General features: G+C 37.9%; 1 protein-coding gene across 3 annotated transcripts in view; it reads right to left on the reverse strand.

The window, feature by feature from the left end:
- Positions 1-1,038: 1,038 nt before the first annotated feature.
- The window catches only part of LOC106878812 (BBSome complex member BBS2), a 55,449-nt gene continuing 30,834 nt past the window's right edge, over positions 1,039-25,653 (reverse strand). For all 3 annotated transcript variants that reach the window (XM_052967998.2, XM_014928154.3, XM_052967999.2), the window contains 13 exons: positions 24,820-24,877; positions 22,748-22,845; positions 18,688-18,786; positions 17,693-17,749; positions 16,613-16,646; positions 14,959-15,022; positions 13,505-13,612; positions 11,140-11,269; positions 9,704-9,832; positions 8,092-8,229; positions 6,451-6,563; positions 4,276-4,424; positions 1,039-3,212 (listed from right to left, as the gene is read on the reverse strand). In XM_052967998.2, coding sequence (XP_052823958.1) covers positions 3,109-3,212; positions 4,276-4,424; positions 6,451-6,563; positions 8,092-8,229; positions 9,704-9,832; positions 11,140-11,269; positions 13,505-13,612; positions 14,959-15,022; positions 16,613-16,646; positions 17,693-17,749; positions 18,688-18,786; positions 22,748-22,845; positions 24,820-24,877 — 1,281 coding nt within the window. In that variant the 3' untranslated portion in view covers positions 1,039-3,108. The remainder of the gene's footprint in view (positions 3,213-4,275; positions 4,425-6,450; positions 6,564-8,091; positions 8,230-9,703; positions 9,833-11,139; positions 11,270-13,504; positions 13,613-14,958; positions 15,023-16,612; positions 16,647-17,692; positions 17,750-18,687; positions 18,787-22,747; positions 22,846-24,819; positions 24,878-25,653) is intronic.

Below are 25,653 nucleotides of genomic sequence, written 5' to 3' on the forward strand. Positions count from 1 at the left end.
AGTTATCTCCCCTGTCGCATTGCTAGCGACTGGATGGCACTTGTTACCTAGCTATGAAAGATGTGTACGGAAAGGTAACATTCTCTTTCTCTCACATACTGCCTCCGACTAGCCATGGTGTTCTCCATCTTTGTACCTGCTGCAAGACAACTTCTCGTTGATTGAATTTTCTTCAATGCCCTTCACCAGTCATGGAATATGGCAAGACGTAAACATTCCCTTCTTCAAATTCCATTCTGTTCTATTGAATGATAATGTATGAGCTGTGTAAATACACTCATTCCGTATCAGAATAAATTCCTCATACACATGACGTCTTCACTATCTCACATGAGTTATTGTTGTTGTTCCTCACTAGATTGATTTTAACAGCTATCGAAGAATGACTGAACATTATATTAAATTAGTCGGCTAGAAACCCGCTAAATATGTATATCTCTATTCTCTTTCTTTCATATTCACCTTGTACATTGACGGAAGCCCTTAACATTTCTCTTGCTCTTTCCAACTAGGAAACCCATGTATTTACTTCTTCAGCAAGACATATGATTCTGTCCTTTTTATCATCCTTTCCCATCCATCAGTATTACATTCCACTCTGTTGAGGGTTCTTGTCTTGCAAGTACTTGGTGGTCTCACTAGCGATGGTACCATGAAAAAGCACTCAGTACATTCTGTAAAGTGATTGTTGTTAAGAGAAGCATCCAGCTGTAGAAACTATTCTAAAAGAGAAACTGGAGTTTACCACTGTCTTCTGACTCATCGGCTCATGTTGAATCATCCAATCCATCCCAGTATGAAAAAAAGAGATGCTAAATGATGATGATTGGTGGTGGTGGTGATGATGATGATGACATTTCTCTACCCACCCAAAGCTCTAGTGTCTGAGTAATTGTTAAAGTGTTTTCAGCTTTGAAAATATAAAGTATATAAATACATAAGTTGAATGACAGAAAAGACAGAGAGTTAGTTATCTCTATGTTTATACTCATGCAGAGAGCCAACCAAGAGACGTTCATTTATTTAAACAAAAGACAATAAAATTCATAAATGTTTATTAAAAATAAATCTTTCATTCATGTTGATTACATTTGTTTATATTCTACAAAAAGTTCATCTATAAAGAAACATTCTATGAAAATACAGAATTTAACAGTAAAACAACTACAAAGTACTTCTTGACATAAAAACATAGAGGTAAATGAGAGAGCCTCTATGTGGTTTCTCAGTTTTCTAGAAATAACAGCCAAATCTCCTTAAATGCAGGCCCTGCCTTCTTACGAAAAAAAAAGGATACATTGGATAATGTATTCTTAGATATACCATGCTAAAGTGATAAAAAATGTGTAGCCTAGCTGGAACACTTTTGATTGGGTGATAAATGATATTACAAAAGCACTGTTTTTTTAAAATTATTTTTCTTTGGTTTCCTTGCTATCTCTATCTTTTACAACATCTCTCTCTCTCTCTCAGTTCAGTCAATTAGCTTTCATTATTTATTAAGTTTTTTTTTTAAACTTATTATTTTAAGTTATTATAAGTGGGGAGACAAAAAAAAAACATTGTTTGGAAAATGCTTTAATGGTACAAAGATTATTCTGGACCTGTAACTTCTCCAGACAAATCAAAAAGAAAATTTTAAGAGTAGTAATCAAGACACTCTCCTTTTACAGGTGAGAAAACTTCTACCTTCACTAGCTCCATGGTAAGCAAATCAATGGTTTCTACACATAGAAGTTCCAGACAGCCCCCACCACCAGCTGAATGCAGAGTGGGAAGAATAAGCAACTCTATGACAATCTCCACAAGCCTACCTGAAATTTTTTGGAGAGGGGAACTAGTCGATTAAATCGCCCCCAGAGCTTAACTGGTACTTATTTTATCGACCCCAGAAGGATGCAAGGCAAAGTCGACTTCATTGGAATTTGAACTCAGAACGCAAAGACAAATGAAATGCTGCTCAGCATTTTGTCAGCTTGTCACCTTATTTTTGTATCTAGAAATAATAACGGTTTCTATTCTGATTTCTATTCAAGGTGAGCAAGTCTGAAGGGAAGTGGTTAGTTAATATCACCGATCCCATTACTTGGCAATAACTTTCTATTTTAACAACTCTGAAAGGAGCAATGGAAAGGTGACCGTGGTGCGATTTGAACTCAGACAGTAAAGAGTGAGAACAAACATGGAAATATTTTGGTCGATCCTCTAATGATTCTGCAAATCCACTGCCCTTATAATTTCTAATTTAGGCACATGGAGAGCAATTTTGCGGACCAGTACTTTATTTTATCAACACCAGAAGGATGAAAGGCTAAGTTAACCTCATGTGGGGTTTGAACTCAGAATTTAAAGAGCTGGATGGTCTAATGATTCTGCCAAGTTATTGCCCTCAAATATAATAATGGTTTCTAAATTAGGTACAATGCCAGCAATTTTGAGGGGATGGGTTAGTTGATGCCATCCACCTTTGTACTAGACTGGTACTTTATTTTATTGACTCTGAATGGACGAAAAGCAAAATTGATCGTGACAAAATTTGAACACAGAATTTAAAGTGCTGGAACTGCAAGGCATTTTTTTCTGACATTCTAATGTTTCTACCAATCCATTGCACGCCATAATAATATTGAGTAGTAGTAGTAGTAGTAAGGTCAGACATTTATGTCAAGGAGAATAGTTGATTACACTGACCCTGGAAAGATGAAAGGCAAAGTTAACCATGACAGGATTTGAAATAATAATTCTTTCTGTCATAGGCATGAAGCCTGAAATTATGTGGGAGGGTGTTAGTCAATTACATCAACCCTGGTGCTAAACTGGTACTTATTTCATCAATCCCAAAAGGATGAAAGGCAAAGTAGACCTCAGTGGAATTTACACTCAAAATGTACAGCCAGACAAAATACTGCTCAACATTTTGAGTTTGTCTGGTGTGTTAACAATTCTGCCAACTTGCCACCTTAAGGATTTGAAAGAATAATAATAATAATTACTCTTACCATTATTATAATTTTCTTTTTAATCTAACAATGAAAAAAAAAAAAAAATCTCGGAAATTTTCCTTTGGATGGAATTTCAAAATTTTTTAAAAGCAGTGACCTTCTACAGTTAGGAAGATGCTCCTGTAGTGATAATCTTCATAAGTGCTCCTATATTGTTATTCTTGATGGCAGTTCTGCAGGCTGTAACTACTTGTGTTTTATATTTTCCAGCTGAAGAGAAAACATTTTTCATTAAATAAATGAATAGGCATCAATAGAAATTACAAAAATTATCAAAGCAGAATTAGTAATAAGGCAACTAATAATAATAATAATCTTTTCTACTATAGGCACAGGGCCTGAAATTTTGGCAGAGGGGTTGAGATAATTTACATCAACACTGGGGCTCAACTGGTACTTATTTTATCGACCACAAAAAGATGAAATGTTGCTAAATATTTTGTCTATCATTAGAGCATTTTCTGCTAGCTCAAGCTCACTACCTTAATGATAATAACAACAAAAATAATAATAATTTCTAGTATAGGCACAAGGCTTGATATTTGTGGGATAAATTACATTGACCCAGTGCTCAACTAGTGCATATTTCATTAACCCTGAAAAGATGAAAGGCTGCAGCATCATCAATAGTAGTGGTAGTAGTGGTGGCAGCAGCAGCAGCTGCAGTAGTAGTAGTAGTAGGAGGAAGAGAAGAGAGAAGAGGAGGTAGAAGAGGAAGAACAAGAGGAGGAGGAGGAGGAGGAAAAGCCAGAAGAGGAAAATGAAGAGGCAGAAGTGGAGGAGGAAGAAGAGGAAGAGGTAGAAGAGGAGAAAGAGAAGGCAGAAGTGGAGGAGGTGGAAGAGGAGGAAGTGGAAGAGAAGGTAGAAGAGGAAAAGGTAGAAGTGGAGGTAGAAGAGGAGGAAGCAGTAGAGGGGAGGTAGAAGAGGAGGTGGAAGTGGTGGTGGAAGTAGAGAGGGTGAAAGTGGAGGAGGTGGAAGAGGGAGAGGAGGAAGAGAAGGCAGAAGAGGAGGAAGAGAAGGAAGAAAGGGAGGAAGAAGAAGAGGAGCAGCAGCATCAACAACTGTAGTTGCAGCTGTGGCTGTAAAGCTTGAACTTATGACAATGTGGTTAATATTCCCAGTGTTATAACCTTACAACAATTAAACCTCACATTCTATGTAATGATGATCAATATATGCTTCAAAAAATCTACAAATAAAAGAAAACAATGATAAAATAAATAACCTAAACAACAACAACAACCATAGCAACAACGACAGGGGACAGTTTTACCTCTCAGTTTGGAAGCCTTTTGGATGATCATGTTCACTTGCTTCAGGCTTGCTACAAGTTCTGTGTGGTTGTCACAACGGATTTTGTAGTCACGCAGCAATTCTTGGTTGAGGTTGAACAGTTCTGTGTAGCCTCGTTTCATTGATTTGCTGAGGAAATAAAAGCAATGAAAATTTTCATTTCATTGATTTTTAACGTCCGTTTTTCCATGTCCACATGGGTGGGTTAGAGGGAATTTGTCAAAGTGGATTTTCTATGGCCAAATGTCCTTTTAGTCACCAACCCTCACCTGTTTCCAAGTAAAGTAATATTTCCCCATGATCAGAGACATGTTTTCACTGAAGACTGGAAATGAAGGATGCTACTTGTATCATGATGGCAATTATTTACAACTATCATGCAATGTCAAGGGAAGGAGACAGTAACACACACACGCACACTAAATCCACTCACAAAAGACTTTGGTCAGCTTAGGGTTATAGTAGAAGACGCATGCCCTAAGGTGCCATGCAATGGGACTGAACCCAAAACCATGTAGTTGGGCAGTAAACTTCTAACCATACATTCACATCTGCTTATATCATTCATAAATACATAAGCTCAAATGGATCCCTGTTACTAGAAGTGTATTGAGTCTGTAGTAAAGATACCACTTAATTGTTAATGGTGAGTCTACCTAATCCTAAGTAAGTACCACTAACCAGCTGAATATTCTCTGAGTGCCAAAAGTCTAAAGGGCCAACCAAAGTTGGCCTTCGTTTTTGTTATTCAGAAAAGATTTTAGCGAGTTAGTTAATAGTACCAACTAACTCAGATCAATTTCATAAGAAGTAGTATAAAACTTACAATTGAAGTAGAAGATTGCTAAAAACAGAAAGAATAACAATTAAAGAAAGGTGCTGAATGTATCGAGTAGAGTGTATATTTATTTCATAGTAATTCTTATAGGACTAATACTGTTGCATTCTCAAAGAATCCATTACAAGACCTGTAAAAACCACTGCAAGAACAAAGATGATGTTACTTGGTTGATAAGCATAAGCCTCTATTTCTCAACAAACACTTGTCTTGTGCTTAATTAACAAGAAACTTATTTATATCAATGCATTCTTCAAATGATCCTCATAAATTTACTGAAAAACATTTAGCATGGCAGGAAAGCGTGTGTATGTGCGCGCATGCGCGCAAGTCTTACAAATAACGGGACGTAACTCATTCTGTGGTATACCAAGGCAATTCAATACTTACTCCCCCTCATAAAATATTAATTTTGATAAATCCAATAATATTAGTATATTGAGGATGAAAAGTAGAACTTGTTGATATGTGAACGAAATTTACCACGAAATATTCAGTTATTGAAAATATTTAGTGGAACACAGCATAAATTCATTCCAGCTATGGCTATATTTGCTTCATTTTTGATAGTCATGATCATGCAGTAGACCTGTGATCGTTCTAATTATGACCATTTCATCTACAGACTTCATTGTGTCTTTTTAAAAACAGTACGATGTAATTAGAGGGTGATTTGGTTGTTATTTGTAGCAGACTGAGCTATCATAAAGAGGTTGGAAAGAAAGGTAGGCGTACTTGCTGGATGCATGATGTTTGTGTAACCGAATGACGGAGCACAAGTGAGTTGAGAGAACAACTAAGTGTAAGATGTATCAAATGTAGCATGTAAAAGGGAAGACATGATGAGGGTAGGCCAAAAAAAGATATGCACATGAAGATAGCAGGTGAGTAAAAAAGTGGCAAATGATTCAAGAGAAAGACACCTGTAGAAGATATAACAAAAAGTGGTGAGGGTTGTTCTCAACAATCCAAGCCTCACTAGGCAGATGGCAAGTGATTTTAAGTGGAGAAGCTAAATGGACATAAAATGATGATGATGATGATGGTTCAGATGAAATTTTTCATGCTAATATGTGAAGGAAATGGTTTTTGTTATAGAAATTGTTTTTACATGTGGATTCCATTTTTACTAACTAATCAGTAAGAATTTGTTTTATTTTTTTTCAGTTCAATTAGATATGTGTTGGATGGCTACACCAAGAATTTAGCTGATGACTTATGTGGTCCAACAATTAACCTCAGTCATGACTTTTACAATTATTTTGAGAGAGAGAGAGAGAGAGAGAGAGAGGGAGAGAGAGAGAGATTCATACTAACTAGTCTCCTATAAGTCTTGAGTCTTCAGCATGAACCACCATTGATCTGATTAGGTTGGAATGATCAGCGATATCAGTACTTAAAGTCTGCCTCAAGTTGTTCAAAGAGTCAACCTATAAAATGAAACCATTTTTTTTTTAATCAATCACAATTAATGATAATGATAATCAACAAATATCTCACTCTAATAAAATTTACTTAGATCATATTTTTCATACCACGTTGCATTGCTGAGAGATCTTTTTACCAGGAAGGTAATTTACCACTGGAAGAATTGAACTTAGCCCTATGAGCTGCAAGCCAACAAATCAATTATCAATTTTACAATGCTACTTCTGCTTACACCAGTGAATTATATCACTGGTGGTACATGACTGGTTATGATGATACTGTTGATGATGATGATGATGATGATATGATAAGGGTGACAACTTCAAACTGACGAATTATGCACATCAACACAGTAGCTCTAGTTGTTTCGTGCACGTATGTAAAGCCTTTTAATTTGCAGTGATAGATAAAATATGAGGGGAAAAAAAAAGATAGGAGTCTAAGACACCAGCCTTTCAGCTTGTGTATCTTGTGTCCAGGTTGCTTCAGTAATGAAAGTTTAAGAAAAAAAGAGGCAGTGGGTGAAAGTGGGGAAAAATTGTTTAAGGTTTCATTGCTACTTTAAACATTTTTATTTATTGTTTCCACAGTGAAACAAATTAATTCATTAACCAACATTTATCTCTATACATTTATGCCTTTAACAAAACCCTCATGTGGGTCTTTAATTTATCCTTAGGCAGAATCAGTATGACATGTTATGTTATGAAGTCAGGCCTTTAAATTACAGATGCACTCCATCCACAGATTCCCCCAATTTCACTCACAAATCATGAAGTAATAGTAAAACATACTTGCCTAGGATGATGCCACACAGCAGGATTGAACTCAGAGCAATTCAATATTTAATCCTTTTGAGACCATATTTCTAATACATATGTGTTTCAATTAATTTTGAAAATAATCAAGAACTTGGAGGGATTCAGTAAAACAAATAACTCTTTTTACTATTAGGCTAGAGTTTGGAGCATAACTTAAAAGAAATTTTCACAAATAAAAATTGTGTCAAAATGTTTTAATTTAAACATGAATACTTTAAAACAAGTAGTTTTGTCCTACAGAATGAGAAGTGAGCTCAATGAAGCCTGGTAGCAAAAGGGTTACAAATCTCTGCCATTTTAAAGAACCAAACAGCTACCTGATTCTCTACATACAGAAAAACAAATCCTCCCCCATCAATGATTGTCACCATCATCATTTAGTGCCCATGTTTTATGCTAGCATAGGTTGGACAGTTCAACAGGATCTGACGAGCCTGAGCGCTGTGTTGGTCTCCAGTGTCTGCGTAAGCAAGGTTTCTACAGTTGGATGCCTTTCCTAATCCAAACCACTTTACAGAGTGTACTGGGTGCTTCCTTTCATGGCACCAGCACTGGTGGGATTACCAAGTAACTTGCAACACAAGACCTTTCACAGAGTGGGGGTGCAGTATTGAAGGAGGTGGCTTTGTGCTAAGTGTAGGAAGATTAAAGTAGGAAAGAAGTACAGGAACAGGTGCCTTGTTGTATAGGAGAAATGTGATAAACTTACCTTTTCTATAAGAGAATTAAGTATTTTCAATTCACTGGGGAAGTGAGCTGTAACATTGAGTTCGTCGATCTTGAGGTAAGATGTCAAAGATTGGACAATGTCTCCAGCAATATCCATATTATCAGTTTTGATAACAATCTGCAGAATCAAATTTAACATGATGATAGTTTTAACACACACACACACACATGCATACTTTGTTGAAGTCATAAAAATTTAGAAACTTTTAGGATATGAAATGATTCTTTTCCAGAATGATGAATCTCGAAGCAGAAAAGCTATAAATGATAGCATGTAAATACTGGGTTAAAAATCTCTTTGGATAGAAAAAGACAAAGGCAGCTATGGGACTTGAACCCACAACTCTTCTAAACATGACAGGCATCCTACTATTGGACCAAAGCAATCCTGGAAATGAAAAGATACACACATACATATGTGTATGTGTGTGTGTGGTTGTTTCCATTAATTTTTAGTATACACATTAGCATTTTGTTAAATTACCCATAAACTTTTACAGTAAATATATATATATGCTGGCAGACAGAATTAGCCAATCATGAGCTGCTTGAGCAGTCACCACTGACGATACCGACAGCAATAAGTGAAACTAGGCCTCGAAATGGTCATAGGGCAGTTACCTCCCCTGTCAGCATATGTCCATATTTCCACTCCTCCTACAACGTTCAGAGTAGTCTAACTCTTATCTGTAACCATATAGGTGCCTTTTCTTTATGGTGTCACATTGCACCTGGCTGTTTATATTAACTTTATATACATAGAAGAAATGCTATAAAGCTAAGTACTTTATGGGCATGAAACCCAGAGTAACCTCATAGACCAGCTCTCTCTCTCTCTCTCTCTCTCTCTCTCTCTCTCTCTCTCTCTCTCTCTCTCTATATATATATATATATATATATATATATATATATATATATATATAATTCTATTTATATGAATTGCTCTTTTGCTAGCAATCTAAGCAAGAATTTCAACAACAAAATTGTCCTGCAACAAGACTAAGAATAAGGCTGTTAATGATCTGATATCTCTAAAGATAATGTTAACGGCTTGGAAAATTATTATAATCATTAACAGACAACAAACAATCCCAACAAGATGTGAAATACATGTGCAGGAATTGAACCATTCAAACCATACAAGCAATTTTTTAAGAAAGAAAGAAGAAAATAAAAGATAAAAAAGGCCTGAAACAATAATGATGATGATGATGACGATGATGATGATGATGATGACGATGACGATGATGATGATGACAATGATGATGATGACGATGACGATGATGATGACGATGATGATGATGATGACGATGATGATGATGATGACGATGATGATGACGATGATGACGATGACGATGACGATGATGATGATGGTGGTAGTTGCAGTGGCACTGCTAGTAATGGTGATATTAAGAAACTAAGTAAGAAACGACACATCAGACGTATGGAGCCATAAGAAAGGCTTTCTGAAAGCACATACATAAATATATGCACACACACACACACACACACACATTACCTATATATGGCCATCCAACCTTTTATTGTGATTAAGATTAAAAACTCTCTGTTGACAGTATGAAAAGGTATACCTGTTTGGATTGATCCATAATGATTACCAGAGGCTTGTTATCTCGTAATGATATGAAGGCAACATTTATGATATTATCAGGCTCCAGTGGTTGTTCTAGCAGAAAATTTTGGTTCATCCAAATACACACCTGAAAAGATGGATCAACTACATTACAACAGATATAAATACATAATACAGGTTTGTCATGTTTTTCTTCTTAAAAGCCAGTTAATGCTGAATGAAACAACTCCCAGAATATCATTTACATTTACCACATTTTCTGACATAGAAGTCGACATGATAAGTAGTGAACATGGAGTGTAAACATTCAAACATTGTCACTATCTTTACAAATCCTGCTGCATTTCACATGGAAGTTTTGGTCCTCCAAGAAGTTATAGCAAAAGTGTAGAAGTCAACCTACTGGTTTTTGGCTGTAAATTTTGGCCTGAAAAATTCAACTTGTATGCCAGAAAATATGGTATACTGATTTCAGATAGAGGAAAGGCAAAATTATATTAAAAGAGTACTGAACTTAGAATTAAAAAAAAAAAAATACAGCAAAGAAGTTAAGTTAGAATTAAGTAACAAATAAAATGTTTATTTTTTCTATCTCTTTAGTCAGTAGGAAAGCAATGGCCATGATTGTTCACAAGGCCTCCTAGCCTAGAAGAAAAAAAGGAGGGAGGAAGTTAGTCTCAAACTGGTGAACTAATCTGAATGCTTGTAACAGTTCAGAATTTGGGAAGGATCAAGAGACAAGGTTTCCATTTCTGTACTGAAGGACATTCGCAATCTCTGTTCATGAAAGTAAATATTTTGTGTACCACACAGAGAGAAGGTCACTCAAACAACTGGCATCAAATTCCTAACAGATATGCTCCAGCCTCTGACCCACAGGCAAACTGTCCCCTCTCTCTGTTTTTTTTCTGTTGTTATGTTTCTACTAAAATGGCTTCTGGAAAGTTTTACAGAGGTTATTTATTTTATCAACCCTAGAAGGATGAAAAATGAAGTTGACCTCAGCAGAATTTGAACTCAGAACTTAAATGCTTATGAATGAATACTATGTTTATTTTGTCCCAAACTCTAACAATTTTCCAATCCAGTAGTGGCAAGTGAAGTAGTCCATTTAGCATCCAACTACCTCTTCTTCCTCTAACACAACACACTTTAAATGAGGCGATTCAGTCTACTAGAAATATCAGTCAAATCTTTATCATATCACCATAACCTTCTTAAAAAAAAAAAAAGAAAGATACACACTGGTTCTAAAAACACAAGATTATGACAGCTGGCACATCTTTCACACATAGGAGTGCTTTCTGCTGACCAGTGGTTAAACAATAACAAAACAACACTGCTGCCAATGACAGTGGAGGTGGTAATTCCAACGCAACAACAACAACAAAGGAATAAGGATTAAAGAGCATGGAGAACAATTTTCATACTTACCCTTTGAGCTCTTTCACTGACTGTAAACTTTACATAGCCTTCGGGTTCTTCTACAGAAGATATTTCATTTCTGATATACATAACAAATCTGGGGATTGTGTGAGTTATCTCGAAGACATGAAACTGCATGCTGTAAAAATTAACAAAATGATAAAATCTTCAATACAATAGTAAAAATATCACATTCATGACATAGTAGTAAAACATCTTAACCCTTTAGTATTCAGATTTCTCTGTCAAATGTAATACATATTTAGTCATAGTGCTTTGAAGTAATGTATGCATTATCCTGTAGCTTTGAGATTTTGACGATGTGATTGTTTATTTTTAGAATTACATTGTAGCATAGGTGTGGGAGGTTAGATCTGGCCAGTTCGAATATAATACAACAGTTTGAACAGAAGTACAATATTTGGAATAGATATGGCCAATTTAAACGTTAAAGGATTGATGTATAAAATTGATTGTCTAACTAGTAGGCAACAGTTATGCACCTAAATAGCAGAAATTTTGCATAAAGGCAGATCTTTTCAAGGACAAGCTCATAAGCTATGTGACTTTAGGTCCTATCTTTCTCTCTCTCTAAGTGCTGATCATTTAAAGTGGAGGGAATATGTGGAAGCAGGAGACCCAGGAAGACATAGGACAAAGTATTGAAGGCTGATCTCAAAATGCTGAACCTTACAAAGAAGGTGACACAGGACCGAGATATGTGGTGCAATGCTGTACTCAAGAAGACTTGCCCACCACAATAGAAACTGAGCTCCTAAAACTAAAGTGTTATGTAAAAAGCTTTGGTGTGGGTGCTGGCACCACATAAAAAATGCACTGGTGTAAAAAGCACTGGTGATGGTGCCGTGTAGAAAGAACCCAGTACACTTTATGGAGTGGCTGGCATTAGGAAGGGCATCTAGCTGGAGAAACCAAGCCAAAACAGATTATGGAATCCAGTGTGGCCTCTGGTCTTACCAGTTCCTGTCAAGCAGTCCAACCCATGCCAGCATGGAAAATGGATGTTAAATGTTGATGATGATGATGATGATGGGGTCATTTTTATGAAGTTTAACTTGAATCCTCTTCTAAACTGTTTGGATTCAGCAATTCTGAATAAATCAATATTCCAAACCAACTGAAGACAGCATCTTTTCAAAGCAATTTAATCAAAATATAGCAAATTCACGTGACAGCAGTCATTCGACATAAGCCTACAGGTCACATAGGAAATGGTTGGACACAGCAGGAGTGTGTGCAGAATGGTTTCATCACTCTGACCGCATCTTGGGCAGGTCAGTCTCATGTTTCTCGAGCAGTGTCTGTAGAGATTATCCCGAATGGGTAGCACTCCTCAGTAGCACTGCCAGGCCAGGGATCTCTGGAAGTTGTCCATAGGTCCTGGCCCAAAAGTTGTCTTGAACAGGCTGGTCAGGTATTCCTTGTCAATGCCAAGGTTCACCCTGAGATCGTTGTACCTCCACTCCACTAATCCCCAATAGAATGCTTTGGTTGTGATGCAGTCGTTCAAGGTCGACCTGAGACGGCAGAGTTGCTCGAGAGCAATGCGACACTCGTGGTGCCATTCGCCCTTCCTCGGCCTCTTCTTGATCCACAACTGCAGCTCAGTCATGGAGACGAGCTACTGGAAAGCGTGTCGCACAAATGACGACCACACCTGCTCACCGTCGTTTACGTAGAGCCGGAGATGTCACAGTCTCAGTGCGTGTCTGTGCATCATCAACCACGGCATGCTCAGCCCTCCTTTCAGCTGGTGTTGACAGCAAACAGATCACCTGACCATCAGGACGTTTCCTTTCCACAAGAAGCAGGAGAGGATGCGTTCCAGTTTGGTGATGGTAGGGTCGGGACAAGGCACGACGGTCAGGCAGTAGTAGATGATGGACGCAATGTTCGCGTTCGCCACCTCCGCCTGACCTTTTAGGGATAGACAGACAGACTGATATAGACAGATTGATAGATAGAGAGACAGATAGACAGACAAACAAATAGAGAGGGGGAGAGGGGGAAAGAGAGATGGGAAGAGGGTAGTGGGGGTAGAGGTGGGGAAAGTTTTTTCTTTTCTACACTTTATCAATATTTCACCAGCCTTCATATACATAAAGTGAAGCAGGAAGTTAAATAAAGTTTAGTGGTTGAGTAATCGAGTAGTTGTGATTACAAGTTAGTTGCCACTTGAGAAAAAGAAGAGAAAAAACAAATGTAAAAATGCCTTTTTTCGCAATGGCAAATGGTCTTAGGTACAAAATGGTGACAAAATCAGCAACACTAAATAGGCAAGGCCAAAATGGCTGTGCCATAGCGTCAGGCTCAATGTGCCTGCGTCTCTGCTGCAAACAGAAAATACACTTACCAATTTCTGTAACCAACAAAAACTTTCATATGAAGATCAACTGGTGTATCCTTTGGTTGAACTATGGTCATACATACTTCAGAACACGGGTTATCAGTAGCTGGGTGGCTGCAAATAAATATTTTTAACCCTTTTGTTATCACATTTCAGTTGAAACACACACTCTTTATTTCAATTACTTTTAGAAATAACTCACAAGCATTCCGTTGGTTATGATGATGAGGGTTTCAGTTCATCCAGTCAACGCAACAGCCTGCTCATGAAATTAGTGTGCCAATGGCTGAGTACTTCATAGACATGCATGCTCTTTATGTAGATCTTAGGGAGATTCAGCGTGACACAGAATGTGACAAAACAGGACCTTTGAATTACAGGTACTACTCATTTTTACTAGCTGAGTGGACAGAAGCAACATGAAATAAAGCTCCCATAGACATACAGCTTGGAAAGCATATGTAAAGTGATGAAGATGATGACGATGACAACAATGACAATGAAAATGATGATGATGAGAGAAGAGGGCAGTAACTGACAATGTTTTACAAAAGACATTTGATGTTAAAGAATAACAACTTTGAAGAAACGCTGCTTCCTCTAGTGAAGACGATTGACCTGCAAGAGTCCTGTGTTGGTGCCACGTAAAAAGCACACATGCTGGTTTCACATAAAAGTATTCATGTGGTACTACATAACAGTGCCCTGTACACTCTGTAAAGTAGTTGGCATTAGGAAAGTCATCCAGCCATAGAAACCATTCCAAATCAGGCTGGACCTGGTGCAGCTCTCTAGCTTCTCAGCTCTGGTCAAGCCATCCAGCCTCATGCCAGCATGGACAATAGATGTTAAATGATGATGAAATTATGCTGTGTAACAAGTACATTTTCTCAAAAAACCCCCCAAAAACAAAGAAACCCAAAAAAACAACAGCACAAGGTGAAGAAATTGTATATTTTACTTTATACAGATTTTATATACCTTTCATTTTCCTGTAGTTTAAATTATTTGTATTTATATGCTAAAATACACAAATATACAATGTACCAAATGTTTTTATTTGTTCTAAAGTGTGCCACAAAAAAAAAAAAAACAACAACAAATGTTTTCATGTATTTTAGACATACAAATATTACAAATGTTTAGTCTAGATATATAAATATTAGAAATGCTTTCAACATACAAGTTGAATTTGCAGCCAAAAAAGGTAGGTCAACTTATACAGCAAGACAATTTTGGAGAACCAAGTATTCCATGTGAAATGCAGTGGGATTTTGGAAAGATAGTAATGACGTTTGAATGTTTACACTACATGTTTACACTATATACTAAATCAATAAGCAAGCTGGAAAATACTATATGTAGCTGACATGAACTACTATTTACGTGACAACATCTGCTGTCACTTCTATAGTATTTTACTACTAAATAAAACTGTTTTACACTAGGCTTTTACTTACATCACATGACTTTCACCTTTGAATATTCCTTCAGCAAATACAAGGGCAGCTCGGATAATAGTATCTAAAGAAAAAAAATCCATAAATTTTAATTAATTCATCCAAATTAAATATTTACTTATTCATTATTTTTTTTTTGGTGTGAACTGTTCTTTTTACAATGCTCAAGGTAAACAAATAACATTCTTCTAAATATGAAATATTTCTTTTCTTTGAAGTCAGAGGATGTAATATTTATGATAATATGTTAACAATATTAACAATAGGTGCAGGAGTGGCTATGTGGTAAGTAGCTTGCTTACCAACCACATGGTTCCGGGTTCAGTCCCACTGTGTGGCACCTTGGGCAAGTGTCTTCTACTATAGCCTCAGGCCGACCAAAGCCTTGTGAGTGGATTTGGTAGACGTAAACTGAAAAAAGCCCGTCGTATATATGTATATGTATATATATATGTGTGTATGTGTGTTTGTGTATCTGTGTTTGTCCCCCCAACATCGCTTGACAACTGATGGTGGTGTGTTTACATCCCCGTAACTTAGCGGTTCAGCAAAAGAGACCGACAGAATAAGTACTAGGCTTACAAAGAATAAGTCCTGGGGTCGATTTGCTCGACTAAAGGCGGTGCTCCAGCATGACCACAGTCAAATGACTGAAAAGAGTGAAAGAGTAAAGAGTAATATTATATAGTGAGGGAGACAAGTTAATGGAAATTGTTGTGTGCAGTCTAAGTTCTTTGAAGTGTTTTTCTTTTCATGCTTTTATTATTTTAGTAGGCACAGGTATGGCTATATGGTTAAGAAGTGCTGAGTCTACTACCCAAGTAGGCCATGGTGAGATCTGAACTCAGAGCACAAATAGTGGATACAAATACTGTAAGGTATCAAGTTTGACATTTTTACAATTCGGCCAATCCTGGATTGGTACTTTTTTTTTTATCAATCCTAAAAGGATGAAAAACAAAGTTGACCTCAGTAGGATTTGAACTCCAGGTGCAGAAAGAAGGACCAAATACTGTGAGGCCTTTTATTTCATATTCTAAGGACTGCCAGCTCACTGCCACTCTGATGATCTGTTTCCAAAAGCTAAGAGAAATATAATGTTAAGCATCCTGTCTAAATATATAGAATGCAGTGCCTGCTGAGGGTTTTCGCTGGAGAACCCAAATTGCTAGTACAATCTTATCTGCACAGAAAGTTTTGCTGTTACGGTTCTAGCATAAACAAATAAACATATAGGCACAGGCATGGCTGTGTGGTAAGAAGCTTGCTTCCCATCCACATGGCTCTGGGTTCAGTCCCACTGTGTGGCACCCTGGGTAAGTGTCTTCTACAATAGCCTTGGGCCAATCAAAGCTTTGTCAGTGGATTTGCTAGACGGAAACTGAAAGAAGCCCATTATCTTTGTGTGTGTCTGTGTTTGTCCCCCATCACCGCTTGACAACTGGTGTTTGTGTGTTTACATCCCTGTAACTTAGCACTTCAGCAAAAGAGACCAATAGAATAAGTAATAAGCTTAAAAATAAATAAGTCCTGGGGTCAATTTGTTTGACTAAAACCCTTCAAGGTGGTGCTCCAGCATGACCACAGTCAAATGACTGAAACAAGTAAAAGAATAAATAGTAAAAATGGAAAGAAAACAACAACAATATCTTACCATTGGTGGTGTTTATCATCAGAAGAACTTGAGCCTGTAAAAAAAAAGAAAAACAAACAGAACAGATTAATTAACGAGAAATTTATTAAAACTCTCAACAATTTTATTGGGTTGGTTCAATGTTAATTAAAGCTCCCTGACTTTCTTTTTATTAATACTTTAATCCTTTAGCATTCAGATTACTCTGTCAAATGTAATGCTTATCTATTCACATTTAAAAAAATCAGTCAATACATTATTACTGAGCTCAAACCTTCTTTCCAGATCATTGGCCCTCTGGCATCCTATTCCTGCTCATGTCTTTCCAGATCATTGGCCCCCTGGCATCCTATTCCTGCTCATGTCTTTCCAGATCATTGGCCCTCTGGCATCCTATTCCTGCTCATGTCTTTCCAGATCATTGGCCCTCTGGCATCCTATTCCTGCTCATGTCTTTCCAGATCATTGGCCCCCTGGCATCCTATTCCTGCTCATGTCTTTCCAGCAGATGTTGATTTAGAAAGGTTCAGGAGGAATTAATGGCATCAATCTCACCAGTCTAACTTCGCCTCCTTCTTCCAGATCAAGCAAGTAGAAATCCCTGCCCCCACTACAATTTGATTTTATGCCAACAGATTTGTTTTCTCTGGCTCTCCTAAGTTAGCAGGAACAGGAATGTAAATCAAATACAAATAGATTCATTTGAAACTTTGAAAATCTAGAATTCTCTGTAACTAAACAGCATCCTAAATTTTAAACATTTGATACTGAATGCATTAATACCTGTCATCATCTATTTAAAACAAAAAGCTTCACTCCAGTTTCCATGCTATCACACAAAGTTCACGATAATCCCTAAAATCACAGAATAAAAACTGGTAAACTGGGCCCTTTTTTGTGAGTTCTGTCTTGTCCCCAAATACAATATTACACTAATGTTGGGATACAATCAGCTGAGCTCTCGATTGGTCGTCTAATATGCAGCTGTCCACAGTCACTGAATAATGTCTAAAAAAAGTTTTCAGAGGAGAGAAAATATTTCAGCTTCAGTCCCCACCACCAAAAATCAATGCAAAATAAAGAAAAAAAGTTGATTCTTACTGGAGAAGCTTCTGATGCTGGTCTCAGACAAAGCCTTGAGTTAACTTTAGTATCTGTCTGGAATGAAATTTCATTTTAGTTAAATTTCTTTTCTTTGAATAAACATTAAAATTATTTAGAAATAGTATACAGTAGAACCTTGCAGTATGAGTGCCCCATTGTATGAGTAATTTGCTGTACGAGCCGTGGCTCGTGCAAATTTTTGTCTTGAAGCAAGAGTAGAAATCTGTGACAGCTAGTCAAAGCTGAGCTTGCACATGCTCTCCGAACAAGTACAGTCTCTGCTCACTCAGTTCATGTGTTTATCCCGCTGTGGCAGCATCCCTATCGTGTTTTTCCCACTGTTTTGTTTAGTTTTGTGCATTTTATGCTCTTATTTTCTAATAGTGTTAGCCATGGATCCTAAGAAGGTTAGTGCAAAGGACAGTGCTGAGAAGAAGGAAAAGCTGATTACGATAGAACTAAAGATGGAAATCATTGAAAAACACGTGAGAGGAGTGCCTGTAGTGGACACAGCATCCCAAAGAAAAAGGATGAGATCAAGACTGTTGCAACGGCAAAGGGTGTCTCCAGGCTCTCTAAGCAATGCACAACTGTTAGACATTTCTTTATCTTTTAATCCATATAGCTAGAGAGAAGCTGTCTATGTATTTGTAGTTTGTTTCTAATCCTCGCTGCAGGCATGTTTAAACAAAAGAGACTGAGACTACTACTGCTTCTCTTCCTCATCTTCTACATTAAAAATAACATCACCACCATCACCATCACCACCGCCACCACCACTTCCACCACCGCCATCACCACTACTCTTATCACTCTTATCATAACATCATTCTCATCATTAAACTCTCTTCTATTTGCTGTAGCTCACTCCCCCTAAATTTCGAAACAATAATAAAGACAATTAACAATTTAGTTAGCAATGGCTGATAATGAGAAAGGTTTATGATAATAAAAAAAAGGAAACCATCTGGTGGTCTTCATGAAAAACTTACTGGTATAATACTTCCTGTAATTTTATTCTGTTCATCAGGACTGAGCTTGATAATGTTTGGTATATTGTCTTCATAGTTTTTCAGTTCCATCAGTAGATTCTGAAATATTAAGTGCAGAATAAGGATGAACTCAATACAATACAAGGGTGGGCTGAAAAGTTCATAGATTGACAATGAAGGAGTGATGCTAGAGTTGCAAAATCTTGCATGCATTAAATTTCAAACTCTTCTTATTAATAACTGCATTGTTTCTTTTCAGGTAAACTGGCATCTAACTGTTCAAAGAAGACTTCAGAAGTAACTAGCAGTGACTACTCTTGAAAACAGACAAAATATGGCATCATGCTGTTATCAAGTACCTGCAGAAAATGGGCTTAACCTCCAAGGACAGTCAAGCTGACAGTGTTGCTACATTAGGGGATGTCACTTCAGCTTTATCAACAGTACAAAAGTGGGCAGCTGAATTTAGGAGAGGAAGAGGGAGTCTTGAAGATAACTCAAGCTCTGGACATCCTGAAACTGCCCTCACCAAAGTAAACATTGATCATGTTCACTACATGGAGATGGACGACAAGTGATTGACTATAAATCAAATAGCCAATGCTATTACCATATCCTGTTGAGAATATTCTGCACAATGAACTTGGTATGACGAAGGTTTCTGCTCAATGGATACCATATCTTCTGACACCTGATCAAAAGTGCACCGGGCTGATCACATGATAAAATCTGACATTGTTTCAGGTAGATCCAGCAGGTTTCCTTGAATGTTTCCCAACTCAAGATAAATGTTGGCTTCATCACATTGAGACAGAGACATAGGGATAATCTTCAAAAGGGCCACACCATCAATACCAGATGGCTGAGGCAGTTACAAAAGGCTATCAAGACCAAAGGCCCAGGAAAACTGATGAAAGGGGTCTTGTTTCATGAGGACAATGCCCTAACACACAACACACAAGTCCTTGCTTTCAATGAACCGGCTGACCACATTCCTTATTCTCCTGATTTGGCCCCATCTGACTCTTATCTGTTCCCCAACATGAAAAGACACTTGGCCAGGAACCAGTATTGCAGTGACGATGATGATGTCATATCTGCTGCTGATGACTTTTTGACCAACAGGATGAAAGCTTCTTTACCAATGGCATCCAAACACCTCAACACCAATGGAAGAAGTGTGTGGACTACAAGGAAGACTAATGCCTCACTATTAAAAGATTCAATTGATTCAATCAGCTGAACTGCTCATTGAATCAATGTCATAGTGCTAACGTGTGCCTCTTAACAAAAGTATTTGGTAGAAAGGGCAAATTGTGACAAAGCTGTATTTCTGAATCACAACTAAAATCCATCCACCAGGCTTCCACACATTTCCCATCCATCTAATTTTACTCACAAGGCACTCAAAACAGTGGTAAAAGATGCCACACAATAGAATCTTACTTGGGACTTTGTGATTGTGAAGCAAACTTCTTAATTCATTTGACATATTGTGTTCAACAGACTGAAATGTATTGAAATTTAGCCAGCATGCTACCATTAGCTACCTCTTCTAATCTAAATAGATAGTTAATATCACAGAACAACCCATGCTAGCATGGAAAGCGGACGTTAAACGATGATGATGATGATGATATTGATTCCAATGACTCAGGAAGGAGCAGAGTCTATGTCTTACTCAAACCTTCTGACAGTGGTGAGATTGATGCTGCTCATGTTCCTCTTGAACCATTGCAAATCAACATCTACAGGAAAGGCATAAGCCAGCAGTGAGTTCCAGTTCTAAGAAAGACAGAGTTGGTGCAGTGGATAATGTAGAACTGGGACATGATAGACACAACAAGAATAACGAGAGTAATTATTATTTATATTTTTAAAAAGGCAGTGAGCTGACAGAATCATTAATAAGATAGACAAAACGCTTAGCAGCATCTATTCTGGCTTTACAACCTGAGTTTAGATTCTGCTCAGATGACTTTGTCTTTTATCCTTTCAAGGTGGATAAAATAAAATACCAGTTGAACATTGGGGTCAATGCAATTGACTGTCTCACAAAATTTCACACACACACACATGCAATTCTGATACAATCAATAATAATGTTTTTGTCATTTAACCTGAAAGTAGTTGTTAAAAAGGTTGCAGCATATATATACACCTAGCTAAGGATAAACCTCTGTACCTGGCTTTCGTTGACATGGAGAAAGCCTTTGACAGGGTCCCCCGATCCCTTATCTGGTGGTCAATGAGGAAACTTGGGATAGAAGAATGGTTAGTGAGAGCTGTGCGAGCCATGTACAGAGATGCTGCCAGTAAGGTGAGGGTTGGAAATGAGTACAGCAATGAATTCTGGGTAGAGGTAGGGGTCCACCAAGGTTCCGTCCTCAGCCCCCTATTATTTACCATAGTCCTCCAGGCAATCACAGAGGAGTTCAAGACAGGTTGCCCCTGGGAGCTCCTCTATGCTGATGACCTTGCCCTAATTGCGGAGTCACTATCAGAACTAGAGGAGAAGTTTCAGGTGTGGAAGCAAGGTCTAGAATTGAAGGGCCTTAGAGTCAACCTAGCTAAAACCAAAATCCTAATAAGTAGGAAGGTAGATAAAACACAAACCCCTTCAGGTAGATGGCCCTGCTCAGTATGTAGAAAAGGAGTAGGTAGTAACTCTATAAGATGTACCCGATGCAAGCTATGGACACATAAGAGGTGCAGCAACATCAAAGGCAGGTTAACTAGCAAGTTAGTTTTTGTTTGTGGCAGATGTTCAGGTGCAATAAAGACTGCAAACAAACAGGAAACAACTTCTATCTCATTCCAGGGTGAAAAACTAGAGGTAGTCGATAGCTTCCGCTATCTGGGCGACCAAGTTAGTAGTGGGGGTGGGTGCGCTGAAAGTGTAGCTGCTAGAATAAGAATAGCCTGGGCAAAGTTTAGAGAGCTCTTACCCCTGCTGGCGACAAAGGGACTCTCACTCAGAGTAAAAGGCAGACTGTATGACGCATGCGTACGAACAACCATGCTACATGGCAGTGAAACATGGGCTGTAACTGCTGAGGACATACGTAAGCTCGCAAGGAATGAAGCCAGTATGCTCCGTTGGATGTGTAATGTCAATGTGAATACCCGTCAGAGTGTAAGTATCTTGAGAGAAAAGCTGAACATTAGAAGCATCAGTTGTGGCGTGCAAGAGAGACGATTGCGCTGGTATGGACATGTGGTGAGAATGGAGGAGGATAACTGCGTGAAAAAGTGCCACACCCTAACAGTTGAGGGAACCCGTGGAAGAGGTAGGCCCAGGAAGACCTGGGCTGAGGTGGTGAGGCAAGACCTTCGTACATTGGGCCTCACCGAGGCGATGACTACGGACCGAGACCTTTGGAAATGTGCTGTGCGTGAGAAGACCCGGCAAGCCAAGTAAGATCGTTGCCAGTGCCCCTGGACAGGTTCTTGTGCGGGTGGCACATGAGATGCACCATTTTGAGCGTGGCTGTTGCCAGTACCGCCTGACTGGCTCCTGTAGGATTTTCGAGCGAGATCGTTGCCAGTGCCCCTGGACTGGCTTGTGTGGGTGGCACATAAAAGACACCATTTCGAGCGTGGCCGTTTTCGTGCAGGTGACACGTAAAAGCACCCACTACACTCTCTGAGTGGTTGGCGTTAGGAAGGGCATCCAGCTGTAGAAACTCTGCCAAATCAGGCTGGAGCCTGGTGTTGCCATCCGGTTTCACCAGTCCTCAGTCAAATCGTCCAACCCATGCTAGCATGGAAAGCGGACGTTAAACGATGATGATGATGATGATGATAAATATATAAATCAAAAGAATGAATAAATTAGAAATAGTCAGAATCCTAAAACACATACACACATATATATATAACTATAGCTACATGTTTTCTAAAAAAGAAGTCACAAGGATATAGTTTGATCTGGGTCCTAAGAAATTTTACTTGAGAATGCTTAATGAAGCTAAATAAAATATGTATTTGAAGAGATAGAGGTAACTTGCAATGTGCATAGCTATGGATACTTTACTCAGGGTTCTCAATATCAACATACCTGTTTCTTTTGTGTGAGTTCTCGGATAGTTTCTTGTTCCAGAGTGACACTAACGCCGAGACTAAGAGTGTCAGAGGTCAAAGGGTTATAGCCACGAACTGAAATGTAAAATATTATTGTTAACCTCTAAATTGACTGAATCAGAGACAATGTGTTATCTCCTCATTAAGTATAGAAATACTTTCATAGAAATTATTGGCAGAAGTGGTAGAGTACTGGACAAAATAGTTTGTAGTATCTTTTTTGTTTCTTTATGGTCTGAGTTCAAATCCTACAAAGTTCAATTTTGCCTTTAATCCTTTCAAGGTTTATTTTAAAATAAGGTGTGTCACATACTGAGGTCAGTTTAATCTACTACACCCTCTCACCCCAAATCTCAAGTATACTGCATTGATCTTCAGTCACCACATCTGTGAGGCCAAGGATCCCGAAATCTAAGCTTGCATTTTTCTCAGCTAATTTCATTTCTTTTATTATTTTTTTTATTGCATTGGTTTCTGAGTAGTCAGAAGTCAATTTTGACACATGAGCATTGTGAAACCTACAGAAGTACGAGGGGGAGGGGGTAATAGAAAATACAGGAGGATCAGTTAATTATGATTTTAGTCAACATATTCCCCTCCCCTCAGATTCACACACTTACTGCAGTGGTCCTTCAGTTTTTCTGAGCCCTGTAAAAGAACTCAGAAGGTTGGACCTCCAACCAAGCCTTTCGAAATTAAATACCACAAAGTATGTAACCCTATATGGTTACTTCACCACTTTTACTTTAATAAATAATAATAGCATTGGATATTTCAAATGAGAAATAATAAACATAATGCTCCCCTCCCTAAAAATACCTTCATTTGTATCATCACCCTTATGCAATCCCTTGTTACTTGGGTTCAATTTGAGGGAACCACTAGTGTAAAGAATCTAGTCAAGCTATTTAATGTTTATACTAACGTTACAGTTCTTTGTTCTTTAAAATTACAACATTAATTTAGTGTGAGCAAATCAAAGTAAAACTCTACACATAACTGATGGAATCAACCCAAGTTTATTAGGAGTACTGCATGATCTGAACTCAGAATATAGAAAAGCCTCTTAAATCCTGGTGCTCCTATGATCTAGCACTTTTAGAATTTATAGTTTTACATTATATTATACAAAACAATAAAAACCTTGTTTGGAAGCAATATCAGCTGCACTATTTCCTGTATTAAGCTTTTACTAGCTTTGATGAGAGATCACTACACATACATAAAATGAGACAGCAGGGCTGTGTTTACACGGGGATTGTCCTTAAGGGGGTAAATTTTTGTTTTATGGCATTTTCTACAGTCCAGAAATAGCCGGTTCCAAGATTACCAGGTTTAAGAAGTCTAGCCTGTACTGTAAGGAATTTAATCCAGTGCACTGCTGTCTTTACCACCTTCAGTATCCTGTTCTTAATGTAAGAAATAGTATTTATTTGTACAAACATCGTCATTGATATGTCACAATCGCAACTAAATAGTCACAGAATAAATCATCATACTTTTAAGTGCACGAGTCAGAACTGTTGTTTCCTTAGGCAAGGTACCTAACTCAGCTTCCCACAGTTTGCTAGGCTGACAAGCTGGTACCACTCTTACTTCAGTACTTATTTTCTGACCAGGTACAAAGTTGGCTGAATATTTCATTGGCAATAAAAACAAATAGAAGTATGTTAGTAAGCAATGAGATGAAATTAAAGCTGATATTTTAAGATGAGACTCTTCATTGAAGAAGAAACAAGTTCATTTTCTTTTCCAGTGCAGAACCCAGAAAGAAGTCCTCCCTCTTAGATACACTTTTGTTTAGATTCTCAGTCCAATTCATATTAATGCAGAACATCAATAACCTACAATTTCTAGTGAATACCCTTGAGTATATTACAAACTAAGTGATAGTAAATCTATTCACGCGAAAAATATTAGTTGCACAAACAATGCTCTGATGTCCAGATTTACTGTCAATGGGAAATGGATGTAAAACAGTATTTAATAAGTGAATATATAAATTTTCAAAAACAGTAACAGAAGTAATGGAAATTTGAAATGCGTTACCTTCACCATCTACAGAACAGCATATCATTTGTTCCTTACCAAGTTGTGTATATGCTCCCTACGGAATAAGAAGGTGATGGAATTAACGAAGGAAGCAACAAATGAAGAGCATAAAAGCATAAACACTGGGATGTAGTTGCTATAAAAACCATACACTTTTGTCTCTGCATAGATTGGATGGGTTGGAATTATAACATATTTTCATGCCATTTGTTTCTGTGTCATCTCATTTGTGAGGCCAGTCATGAGGTAGTGAGGTCAATTCCCAGACTAGGCTGTGTGTTGTGTTCCTGAGCCAGACACTTTATTTCACGTTGCTCCAGTTCACTCATCTGTAGAAATGAGTTAAGACATCACTGGTGCCAAGCTGTATCAGCCTTTGCCTTTTCCTTGGATAAAATCGCTGGCGTAGAGCGGGGAAGCTGGAATGCATGGGCGACTGCTGGTCTTCCATAAACAACCTTGCTCAGACTTGTGCCTTGGAGGGGAACTTTCCAGGTGCAATCCCATGGTCATTCATGACCAAAGGGGGTCTTCTTCTCATATATCGGTCAAGTAACTGCATGAAGACTGGGCCTTCATCAGTGTTTTAATGACCCAGCAAGATTACTCGACTGTAACTATATCTATAAAAGGCCTTTCATTTTGAAGAAAACGTCTGTAATGCTGGCATCACATTAAATACCCCTAGTTTGCATTGAAAGAGGAGATGATGATAGAAAGGGCATCAAAATGTAACCTACCCGCTCCCCAATCTCAATCAAAACAATGCAAATGGAAACACTAAAATACATTAGCATTAGATGCCCAACATCACATGCATTTGAAGTAGAG

Source organism: Octopus bimaculoides, chromosome 5 (assembly GCF_046866305.1).
Source record: "Octopus bimaculoides isolate indiv1 chromosome 5, ASM4686630v1, whole genome shotgun sequence".
Lineage (NCBI taxonomy): Eukaryota > Metazoa > Mollusca > Cephalopoda > Octopoda > Octopodidae > Octopus > Octopus bimaculoides.